The sequence below is a fragment of the Aplidium turbinatum genome, chromosome 16, assembly GCF_918807975.1.
Source record: "Aplidium turbinatum chromosome 16, kaAplTurb1.1, whole genome shotgun sequence".
Lineage (NCBI taxonomy): Eukaryota > Metazoa > Chordata > Ascidiacea > Aplousobranchia > Polyclinidae > Aplidium > Aplidium turbinatum.
The window spans coordinates 11,408,524-11,421,137 of NC_137487.1; the positions used below are offsets into that span (position 1 = coordinate 11,408,524).

A 12,614-nucleotide genomic window follows, 5' to 3' on the forward strand; every position below is an offset into this window, starting at 1 on the left:
CGAATATTCAAACCAATTGAAAATCTTAAATTTTTAAGCATTTGTCTGTTTGATATATAAAAACCTGTTACAACTCTTCTCGCATGCTGCGATTCGGGATGCAAACTGCGTTTTGCGACCAGGTTTTCACTGCAAACACATTTAACCACATCAATGAAGTGAACTGAAACACTGCAGTTTTAATGAAAGACGAATGATAAAGAATTTTACTTATACCACACGTTACAGCTATTTCCAATGGAAGATATTTTGATTTGTATGGTTACTCGGTTACTGAAATATTCCGAAGCACAGCAAGCTCAGAGGAGTGACGCTTACCTTTAGAAGGTTTGTCACCATAAATGTAGAGAGCTATTTCTGAAAAATAGAATAGTTTGTAAGCAAAGCCATACATAACTAGTAACTACTGCAAGTTCAAAAGTTACTCTGGAGAATGTAGCCTATGTGGTGAATCCATATGGAGTAATAGCTGCAATTGGTAAGGAGTTACAATTAGATTCTCAATCGGGCTGGAGAGAGCTTCCGTTATACGTAAGTGACAACTGACTACTGGAGCTGTATGGTTCGAATCAAAGTGGTTTGCCTTATTATTGTACAAATGATAACTTGTTAAGTTTGCTTATGATTTTTGAGTGTGCAGCACCCATGTTCAGTTGTATGCATTCCAATTCGCACCCAGTGTCCACGAACACGAGGGAAAGTCATGACGATGGTGAGTTGGATTAATTAAAATCAGTGCTGGTGTAGCGGTACTCCGTTCCGCCACGTTTTCACTGGAAATCCGAAAATGATTGCCAACACTGGTACGAGTGAGAAGTTTTATCATTTTATAAACGTTAAAATCAAAGCGCTTAGCAGAACAACAGCGCTTCTATAAAATTACAACTACATTACTTTGATTACAAAAAAGAAGGTTTATTACGTGATGTATTGTGATGAAGTAATAACTATTTTTCTAAAGTTAAATTGACGGTATAGGAAGAATTGCTACTTACGGTAACAGAGCATCCCAAAACAAAGCATTCCGATTTGAAAGTATATCTTCTGATAAACACATAGACTTGAACTCCAGCTTGTTTGCCACACCACACCAGCCGTCATGAGTGATGACCAAATGGTGAAACTTACAGCTTTATTGTCAGGGAAATAAGAACCATACATTTCTGAAATAGACATTCATTTTATGTTTAAGAAAACCATTTTCTGGTTCATCCAAACCATATAGGCTACTTTAAGCCACCTTGCCAGTCTTGCTCTTAACTTTAGCACTTTACAAGACAGATTCAGTACAGCGGTACAGAGGGGTAGCCAAGTAGGCTATCACGTAACCTAAATCCATATCTTTAACGCCTTGGTCTAAGCCAGAATAAGACTCAATGCCATCTTTGTAATGTAAGGTCTTTGGTGTGACCTAAAAAGACGATTAACTAAGGTCTACACTCTACAGAGTTAGAGGCTAGTACTTTATCAACTATGATCTTATAATCTATTAGATAGCACTGCAACTGTAACAGTAATAATAGCCTAATTCTGTTGTATTTAAGAGCCATGGCGTCAAAATACAGTAGGCTACACTGCGAATCACAGATGTATCATAATTAATAGGCAATTGTGTAAATAGAAAATAGACATGTAGACAGCGAGTCAACTGTTCTCATTATTTTGGCGTTATTTTGACTTGCCAAGACACAGCAGCATGCTCTGATGCGGTGTCGAACCGACGTCCTTCGAGCGTCGCGCAGACGTGTGGCGCGAAGCAGCTAAATCCATTTTCGGAATTTTACTCTGCTTCGGTATCACCAACCTGAGTTGTTTCTGACAATAAAAAAGGTGGACCTGCCTTCGCTGATCTACCCAACATCGGGAGCTCCCACTCTTGCAACGTTGACCAACGGGCGTGATCACTAGTCACCCTCTCCCGCAGACGTAACAAATAACAGTTTGTAAGTTTACTGAGAACACGCTTTTACCGTTTGTCAGTGTTGTCCAAATACCATCGTCAAATCCAGTGATGACAGCTATGACGACAAGAACCCACTGAGAAGTTTTCGTAGGAACCCAAAACAGCAAAAGTGCATACCAGCCCAAATCAACAGCAAACATGAACAAAAATGGAATATTTCTTCCGATACGACTAGCTACTGCTCCTATTGCCAACGCTACCAACCCTCCGGAAATTGTAGACAATATCGTTAAGAAACCAATCTAAAAACCAATATGAAATGACCCAGCATGTTTCATTGCCAAAACAAAAAAACAAACGTATCATAGGCCTACCGTACTTGCAATATAAGGAGATGTGGAACCTTTATGTCACTACCCTACCTTTTCCCTTTCAAATTAAATCTCTTTAAATTAAACGTTCTTGGTCTATGTTAATCTCAATCTATAGCTTCAAAAGATTACAGCAACGCAGTGATAAAAAGTGACGTTTTACGACTTTTTGTGTTGAACAGCCAAAAGTAGTTTTCAGCGCACCAGGTTTTTGTTTTCAGCGCTTTCTCAGTGCTTTCTTCATTATCTTAAATGGTTCTTAATTCAAAAAATAAATACTGGCAATTTATCGGTAGTTATTAAAACTCATAATTATGTCAGAAAGAACTACTAGACTGAAAAGCATGCTTAATGCCATATGGGACCTGTAAACCAGCCAGTCAAGGGGCCTTTAAACCAATGGTTGAAGAATGCCAACCAAAATGAAGAAATGCTTTGTAGTATTTTATCTCATCAAAAATTCATAAGCACTATGTAAACAATTGAACTCTATCATGAGTACAAAAACATAGCCTATTTTGATTTTCCTAACTACAATATTATACAGTATTCTGACACAAAATTTTACTAGTTTACACTGATTTGAAGCTACAAGGGGCGATTTTATGTTTGAAAGATTGCTTGCATTGTATTTAAACTTCAACAACTATCTTTTAGTTTTTCATTAATTACGTATTTAAATTTAGCAAAGTGGTTCAAAAATCCTACACTGGGGGAGGGGGGGGGAGTTGAAGGTGCCATCCCAATAGGACCTTTAACCTAATTTTATAAAAAATATTAGATGTTTGCAAATTTACTAAAAATAAAAGTAGAAAAATGTTTATTTAATGTTATGCTTACTATTGTTAAATAAATTGTTGTGTGAAACTTTTTAGAAATTGCTGAAGAATTAAAGTTTTTAGACTTGAAAAACCTACTTGAGGTTCAAAGGTCCCACATCTTCGGCTTACTTGAACTTTTACAAAATTGTTAATCACTAAAAAAGTTACACTTTTAAACTTATTTTATCATTAACTAGGTCAAAGTTTATTAAGTTAAGTCACAATAAAAAGAAACCAAATCAAAAAGCTTAGCTCATGTGACAGAAAAGGGATTAGGCCTGTTACCCTGCGAAGAAGATAGCCCAAGTGGGCTACTAATGATTTGTATAGGTTTACGCAAAACACGGTTCTGTCACCTTCTCAACACCTTGCATGCAAGAGACAAACGCTCGGTTAAAATCCATTAGCCAGAAACCCAATACAATCCCATAATACATCACCATGGGAGCTAACAGCAATTGTCGAGGATTAGTCAATTGAGAAAACATTTGTTTCACCACCGCCACTGTTTTAAGGAATGCTTTCTGAAATACAAACGTACAAAATTGTGGTTAGCATTTAGTGAGTGATTCGAAACAGAGCTGTAAAATCCAACGTTTTTTTTTTTTTCAATTCTAAAAAATCCATCTGTGCTGTAGCAGTTTGACTGATAAATTTATAAAAATATGTGTTTAAACTTTACTGTGTAAGTTACAACTTTTACAACCTCTGGAGATTGATTTGAAAACAATATTTAAAAAACAGTTGGAATGATCAGAGTTGCTGTGCTGAGATATTAGCCCAATTCAAACACATCAACATGTGCCTACCAAACGCTTAAACTAGGCGACTCGAAATGTCACCTGTTTGTGTGGAAATTATAGACAACAACAATATGTTTCCTCAGACCTAAGTAATGATTTGTCCAGGGTGATACTGATACTGATGTGATTATGAAGAGGTTTTGCAGAGAAAGAGAACTATTTTTCGTTGGTGACGGCTTTCTTCGTGTTGAACTAGTAGGCTGTCGTCTTCTCTTGAATGACTAAAGATTTTGCAATAGCCTATAAGTATAGCTAGATGATAGCCCATATTGGAGATAAAAAAATCAGTTATGACGGTACCTGCGTGTTTGATTTTCTACCGCTGGTTTCATCAGATACTTTTTCCGAGGTTTTATCATCGATTGATTTATTTGACAAGGACGTCATCTCCACTTCTTCACTGTTGTTCGGAGTAGGTACATACTTCCCAAGAAACACAGCGTGGATTATGAATCCCACTGCAACCAGAGCAGCCATGACACCGAGCAACAAATTCAATAGAAACGCGGAAGCTGGTCGATAATTTTCCATGTTTGTTTCGGTAGCATTCGGATCCTGACAATCGTTGACACCGCAAACCGACAAATCACGATCGAAAGTAGATGAGATGTTGGTAAAAGAATCCTCAGCTGCACTGGGTCCAGATACTCCACCAAAGAAAATAATTTGACTAAGCGAGTGCCCTAAAAGCTGAAAAACAGTGACCAACACTCAAGTAGAATTTTATTACTGTTGCAGTTCTAAAGTTATAGTTTACATTGAGGTTCAATAGGGTGCGGTCGAGACGGTAAAAATCTAACTTCTGGGGTTGAATAGTTGATGTATTGGCCAAGTAACAAATGACAAGTAACAAATAGGCCTAAATCTACGATAGCTCAAAAACTAATTCAGATCCCAATTTTTGCTTACGTTTGGAGCTAATTAGCCTACTAGATACAAAATTAAAGACTACTATTGCAATATTTCTAACAGGTAGGCTACCAGACTAAACGTTTTTTTAGAATGCACTCTGCATTACAATATCATGAAGTTCACAAAAAACTGCATTATTTTCTTGTCGTTTAGTTATTCCTGATACCTCAGTCCATTTCAAAGCTTGAAATAGCTCACTTGCCGACCAAACAGTATTGTATCAATGTCTGCACATTGGGGATGGCTTGAAAAAAGCACAGAACAAGCAGAATTATAGCCTAAGTTTCATACCCCACTGAACAGTCCGCAACTAAACAGAATACCAGTAAATTGAGTTGTATATGCGCTGGCGCTCTTAACTCCCCAACGAGAATACTCGTGCGCATATTGGAAGCAGTAAAGCATGTTAGCTGGCCACATTGTCGCTTCTGCAAGGCCGTTTAGGATGGCTGCAGGTATTAAGATGTACGGTTCTGCAAGTAGGCTACATTCAAAAAATTGTCATGATGTAGGCTAAGTCATTACTAAATGTCATTACTCTTGTTTAAAGTTAAACTGGAAAACATTGCTTTGTGCAACACATTACAATCCAAAAGGATAAGCACATTGTATATGATGTCATTATAGTGGAATCCAAACGACTTTTACTTGCTTGAAGCAAGATTTTACAAATGACAGAGTCCGAGTCGGTCCCAAGTATTTAGATAAGACTTCATAATCTTATGTGACTGTTTATTCCGATTATTTGAGGCACTTTTTTGTTTCTGCACACATGCCATGCCAGGAACAATTCGAAGCAAAACCAAAACAATAAGCCTAGTAACCTGCCAACTTACTTGGATAATAGTTGGCCAAGATGTACAACATGAAGAAAACTTCACATAATAACAAGCAAATTTTTGGCCCGGCAGTTTGTAGCAAAAACGGAGTAAAGAACAAACCGCAAAAGGCCGACATAACGTAAGTTGCGGTCAGAGCTGAAGCACCTGAAAAACATTACACAAGAAGTTTAATTTAACACAAGATGAAATAATCACTTTGCTGTAGGCCAGACTGCTAACGTCTCAGTGTTTTACCTGTAGGAGATTCATTTATTACTAGCTTAGTGGCCTACCCCTTGTGGACATCGTTGTCGGATCTACTGCTGGCAGATGTGAGTTTTATCCTAAGTAGCATCATACCAAAAACTTAAAAAACGGCACCGCTTGTGTTTTTGTATAACGCAGCAAGGATAATTCAAGTAACAATGTGATACCATCGTAAATACTAAATATATAAATACAAATTGAAAAGTTGACTGTCTGTAAAAGACCTTAGCTAGTGTAGAATGACGAGAAATAGATCACATCATATCATTAGTAGGCTATAGATTTACTTGTTGTTTACCAATTGAAGATTAGAGAAATAAAGCAAAGTAACTTCAGCGGGTTTAATCCGCTGAAGTTACTTTGTTTTATGTCTCTATGGTTCAACAAAGCAAACTCTCTACCAAAGCTTTACAATTGAAGATTGTGGTGACAAATAGGAATCATCGTTTCAAAATTCCGTAGATGTGACAAAACCATCACAACTCAATGTACTGAACAACAACTTACCAAGTCCTTCCGAAATGTTAATGCTTGATTGCAGACTAAGCACAACATAGTAACCAGCATAGCATAGCAACGTGCCTGCACATTGAGCTGCAAACTGTGTGATGACACGTTTACTAGAAGTCGATCTTTCAGCAATGGGCATAATTTTATTACGTTTACTGCAATTTATTCATGAACTTCTGTTGCCTGCACAATGTATTCTAATACCGGTAACAAAATAGAAAGTTGCAGAGATAAAGTATAAGCAAGAAAAATACCTAACGTGTTTACCAGAAGGCCTATTTCATGCAATAAATTATTATCGTTTCCAGTGTTGTACGCGTCATTGAAATAATTTGACGGCGTCAGCGTCAGCGCGAATTGCCTAAAAACTTTACGGCGTAAAGGACTGCGTAAGCTCTTAAAGAAATTGACGGCGTCAGCGTCAGCGCTAATTTCTAGCGCTATTTTTTGCCAGCGTCTCATAAAACGGAAATATTTCAACCAAGCTCAGGCTAACAATAGCTATAAATAAAGAGCAGGTATTATGTTTTGAGACTGCATTGTAATTAGCTGCTCAGCCTATAAGTTATTTCCTTGCAGAAAAACAAGCATTTCAAAACGTTTGTCTGACAATTTGCTGCGTTTGGGACGCATATTCAGGGGCGCCGGAGCGATTTTTGACTGGAGGGGCAGGATTATGAAAAAAGGGCAATTTTGTTGCTGAAAGGCCAATTTTTTTTGTAAGTTTGAAGATAAGATATAGCGATAATGCTCATCTATCAGCTCATTATCGAGTAATGATACAAGTGTCCGCTATACAAAGAACAATGGCACAGAAGGGCATCATGCTATTTTATAATGATGTAATATAACTCACTGTGATGGAGAATTTTGTGTCGTGAATATTATTTTGAGGCAAAAATAGAACATTATAATTAGGCTAAAAGCGAATACCATAAATTGTTATATTGCAAAGTGTGCAGTAGCTTACATGACCTTAAAAGGACACCATTGTCCCTTCTTCCCTCCTCATCCACAGAAATTTGAGGGCAGGGGGGCATCCGCTCCCCCTACCAGAATTCATATATCTTGGCCACCGACTATCCGCAACCAACGATGGAAAGACTGCAGTGCAACACCGAATTGGCTTAGGCTGGGCAGCATTTGAAAAGAACAAAAAGATTCTAACATCCAATAGACTCCCAATCAAGCTGAAAGCAAAAATTTTCAACACCTACGTTTTACCAGTCGTGCTGTACGGTCTAGAATGCGTAAATTGGACATCATCAACAATGAAAACACTCACTACCTTCCAAAATCACATCATGAGAAGCATGACCAACAAAAGGTTACTTGATCACACAAAAATAGAAGATCTTTTAACTATGACAAAACTACATCCAATTGCAGCAATAATAAAATCAAAAGTTTTAAAACTGTTTGGCCACACTAAAAGATCACAATTCGGAATCAGCAAAGTTTGCACAGAAGGAAAAGTAGAAGGAAAAAGAAAACGTGGCAGACAAGCAAAACGATGGCAAGACAACATTCAATCATGGACCGGACTCCATTTGACGACACTGGGCGAGTTGGCTCAAAATCGCCACTCTTGGAAGCAAATAAGCCATGTTGATGCGCAATCTGCCGCAGGCGGAGATAACGACTGATGAAGAAGATGAGTGAGCCGTTACTTTCCGCGTTAAATTACGTAAAAACTTCCAACATTAAATTGACATAAAGTCGAAGCAGTGAAGATTGATTGGTCAAAACTGTTGGTCAAATAAACGATAGTTGTCCTTATGAACACTCAAACTTTTCAGTATAAATGATATTTACCTTTTTTCTCTTCAGTCGAAACTTCTATTAACACTATTAATTTTTTTTCCTGTACAGGCTTATGCCTGATAGTTAAAAATTTAGATTAGAACAACAGGTAGGTCACCCTACTGAAGTATGCGATGCTTTGCTTTTATTATATGGTCTTATGAAGGGTCGCGAGGCCCAAGGCCTATGAGAGGGGGGTACGGAGGGTACGGAGGGTACGGCGTACCCTTGAGGTCCCAGGCCTGTGTTTATTGGGGGGCCCAAAATTGTGGTTTTATAGTTTACGCGCAAAAATGTTTGGTTAAAACCATCCTAAACGACTGATTTCAAGCATAAAAGTTGTTATTCTTTAGTCCTGGGGGGCCCGTAATCTAGCAAAAGGGCCCAGAAAGGTAATCGAGTGCTTTGCGAGCAAATCAAGGGCCCAAAGTGGTAATTTAATGCTTTACGTGCAAAAATGTGTTGTTAAAAGCACCCTAAATTAAATCATAAGTTAGTTATTCTCCTGTCCTGGGGGGGGGGGGGGGCATAGTGTAGAAAAAGTAGGTTTAAGAAAACCCCGGGTGTTTTTTGTGTATTTTTTGTGTTTTTAAAAAAATATTTGACAAAGGTAGTTTCACGCTTATTTCACTTCAAAACGAATTTCGGAGTTAGAGCAGGAGCCGGAGAATACTTTCGGAACCGGAGTCAAACAAAGTGACTTCTCTCGTTCACCTTTGCTAGTGCTGGGCACAGGGCCTCCGAGAGAAATCAGCACTGGTCGGGAAACAATACAAAAAATGGGCCCCATAAGCAGGAGCCGGAGAATACTTTCGGAACCGGAGTCAAACAAAGTGACTTCTCTCGTTCACCTCTGCTAGTGCTAGGCACAGGGCCTCCGAGAGAAATCAGCACTGGTCGGGAAACAATACGAAAAATGGGCCCCATAATATTTTTTAGCAAATATAAGCCTACAACTAATTTGTATCTTGCGTTGCATGTTCGTGTTAAGCTGATATTAGCCTACTTTCCTCGGCATGAAAAGAACTTCGTTCAATGTAAAAATCATCAATAATCACTGGATTTCACTTGCAGCAAAAATGCCATTGAAGCAAACTATTTTGTCTAGAAAGCTTTGTATACACACAATAGGCCTACAAGCAACGAAAATAGTTCAACCAAGCATTTAATTCAGGAGTGTCCAAACTTTTTTCCACGCAAGCCAGATTTGATAAGAGTTCGCGGGCCAACAGCCACAATAATTTTTCTGAAAACTGCAAGTTGAATTTATATGATTTTTGTGTGTCTGCAGGCCAAAAATAACACATTGTACAACAACAGGCGCGGGCCATACAAAAACGTCTCGTGGGCCAGAGTTGGCCCGCGGGCCGGACTTTGGACATCCCTGATTTAATTCAACCCTTTCTGGACTTTTTGCAATGCAAAGTTACGGATCACAGCATCAAATGATAAAATTTTGCGACGTCTGAATTGATGCACAACATGTATAGTTAGGCTTTTCAATCGGTTTTGAGTCATAAGCCTACTGGAGCGCAAACAATTCTTTACAAATTGCAGTAATTGCTAAAACCACGTTCTCAAAGCGCAACCGCTGGAGGTAGCTACCGGAACACAAAAAAAAATCATAACAAAACTATTTGGAAAAACCTTTCGAAACATGGGGTGGTTCGTTCTGGTTTGCAGCTGAATTTTGCTGTGTGGCTTTCTGTCAAAAGTACCACATCATCTCTTGAAAAATGTCATTGTTGTGTAGCCTACAAATGGTTTAAATTTATCCCACATGCCCGCAACTGCACAACAGACATACGATGAAATTTTCATGGAACTTCAAACTCATCGACGATATGTTTGAGTTTGTTGATACATTTGTCAATTCCAACAACTATCGAATCCCCTTTGCAATGTACGGTAGGTAGAATACATTTCCTTCGAATGATTCAGCTAGTTAAGTGGAGTTATAAAAGCGTTCTGTCCTCAGGAAAAGAAAATCATTTTCTTTTAAATTTATAATTGCCACTGCAACTTTAGCTTGCGAGTACACTGTAAATGAAAAAGGTTCGTTTAGGGTTCTTTTAGGGTTCTTTTTTCGAGAAAAACCCTAGGCTTAGGGTTCTTTTAACAAAAAAGGTTCTTTATTGCAAAAAGAACCCTTTGCTTGCCAAAAGAACCCTAAGCCTAGGGTTCTTTTTCGGAACTTGTTTCGAAAAAGGTTCGTTTAGGGTTCGTTTAGGGTTCTTTTTTCGAGAAAAACCCTAGGCTTAGGGTTCTTTTAACAAAAAAGGTTCTTTATTGCAAAAAGAATCCTTTGCTTGCCAAAAGAACCCTAAGCCTATAGGGTTCTTTTTCGGAACTTGTTTCGAAAAAGGTTCGTTTAGGGTTCTTTTAGGGTTCTTATTTCGAGAAAAACCCTAGGCTTAGGGTTCTTTTAACAAAAAAGGTTCTTTATTGCAAAAAGAACCCTTTGCTTGCCAAAAGAACCCATAGCCTAGGGTTCTTTTTCGGAACTTGTTTCGAAAAGAACCCTGCAGAAAGGTTCTTTTCGAAAAGCTTTTTTTGAACCTTTCTTTGAGATTCTTTTAGCAACAACACTGTAAACGAAAAAGGCTCGAAAAAGAACCTATAAGGGAGCTACTGGGAATGGGGGTTCTTTTTAAGAAAAAAACCCTTTTGGGGTTCTTGAAAGAACCAATACAGGGTTCTTTCAATAACCTCCAAAGGGTTTTTTTCTGAAAAAAAAACTTTTTGGGGTACTATAATGAACCTTTCTGACCTAACCCTAACCTAATGAACCTTCTGAAGGTTCGATAAAATACCTTTCAGGGTTTTTTCTGATTTAGTACCTTTTTGAGGTACTATTATGAACCTTCGATAAAATACCTTTCAGGGTTTTTTCTTATTTAGTACCTTTTTGAGGTACTATTATGAACCTTCTGAACGTTCGATAAAATATCTTTTAGGTTTTTTTTCTTATTTATTACCTTTTTGAGGTACTATTATGAACCTTCTGAACGTTCGATAAAATACCTTTCAGAGTTTTTTCGTACTTAGTACGTTTTTGAGGTACCAACCTTAGAAAACGAAAAACGATGAAGCATCTTTATTCTTTACATAGGATAGGACGATAAAAAAATACAGACCACAACAACTACAAAAATTACATAGGATGATCGATAGCGTTTAAAGAGCACAGAAAACATGTTTGTAACAACGAGATTCCGGTACACGTTTTCTGATCTCCTAAAAATCTTCCGAGCATCCTGTATAATCACTGCCCATTACAATTTATTCACAAAACGCAATACCTTGCTTGTTACCTCCACATCTAAATGTAAAATGTGGGTAGAGAAAAAAGACAAGGTATGCTTAGTGGATTTGGGGTAGGCTACTGGATGTTAAACACCCAGTAAGTACTCAACAGCACGGCCACAGCATCCACTAAATTATCCATGCCAATTACTTGACACCCGTTGACCATGACAGTGAAGCCATCTTCTTCTTCAAACCGTATAATCGGATATGTTGATTCTGATATTGGTGCATTACATTTTGGTAAAGGCAAGACTGTACAGTTCGTGCATGGGCAATCCGATATTGATGCAGTAACGTTTGATAAACGCAAAACTGTACAGCTGTGAAGAGAGAAGGCATATTGAGTGACCGACAATTCCAATCGACTAAACGAATGATGATGATGGTTAAAACATAGTCTACAACATTTGTAAAATGAGATGAAACGACACACGATTTTTGATTTGGTTTTTGTTTGTGCTTTTAATATGCTTGATGTGCATTAATTTAGGCTACTTTAATGTGCGTGTTAGACAAGTTCACTTGCCCTGTAACTTTTGAGCTTTCGATTTGTGACTGGCTTTGAAATTATGAAATATTGAAATAATAATAAAAATAATAAAACAACAGTTAATTCTCTGTTTCTATTTACAATTTATAATATTGTCTTCAGAAACCGTCGCATCTGGATACCCGTCAACTGTCAATGTCTACTCTACTATAAACCTTATTAGTGCAAACCTTGTATCTATGGTTGTGTGCGTGCTAATTGTTGTGTTTTACAGTTGGTTGGCGAAGTAGAAGATGCTTTCAACATTGAGCGTCATTTGAAACAATTGAGAGGGGAGATGGCGAAGGGGAGAGCCGTCGCAACAACGGCTTGATTCGCGACCGAATGTTGCGCACTCGATCCACGTGTTTGCACAATGGGAACGAAATGTCGGTTGCGGATCTGCAAGCGAAATATCTGCCGTTAGGAACCGCTGTTTGGGTATGTTGAACATTACGTTCATTTTTATATATATACGGCACTATTTAAAGACTAAAGCCAGTGTGACGTACTGGTTAGTAAGGTGACTGGGATCTAGCTGACATCAGATATATCAGGCGACAAT

At 38.0% G+C, this 12,614-nt stretch overlaps 1 protein-coding gene across 1 annotated transcript; it reads right to left on the reverse strand.

Annotated features, from left to right (window-relative positions):
• Nucleotides 1–225: 225 nt before the first annotated feature.
• Nucleotides 226–6,547, reverse strand: LOC145785208 (protein unc-93 homolog A-like). Its single transcript, XM_082596896.1, has 8 exons — nucleotides 6,406–6,547; nucleotides 5,647–5,796; nucleotides 5,102–5,238; nucleotides 4,199–4,588; nucleotides 3,452–3,619; nucleotides 1,971–2,205; nucleotides 996–1,163; nucleotides 226–357 (listed from the first exon to the last, which is right to left on the reverse strand). The coding sequence occupies exons 1-8, from the start codon at nucleotides 6,545–6,547 to the stop codon at nucleotides 263–265; spliced, it is 1,485 nt and encodes a 494-aa protein (XP_082453022.1). The 3' UTR covers nucleotides 226–262.
• Nucleotides 6,548–12,614: the final 6,067 nt, after the last annotated feature.

What these genes read in the sequence shown, in the direction of transcription:
- LOC145785208 (XM_082596896.1), bottom strand. Translation starts at nt 6,547, where the DNA reads ATGCCCATTGCTGAAAGATCGACTTCTAGTAAACGTGTCATCACACAG. An exon ending in TTGGACAACACTGACAAACG is followed by an intron (nt 1,164 to 1,970) that starts GTAAAAGCGTGT and finishes TGTCTATTTCAG; the next exon opens with AAATGTATGGTTCTTATTTC. An exon ending in TTTTGGGATGCTCTGTTACC is followed by an intron (nt 358 to 995) that starts GTAAGTAGCAAT and finishes TCTATTTTTCAG; the next exon opens with AAATAGCTCTCTACATTTAT.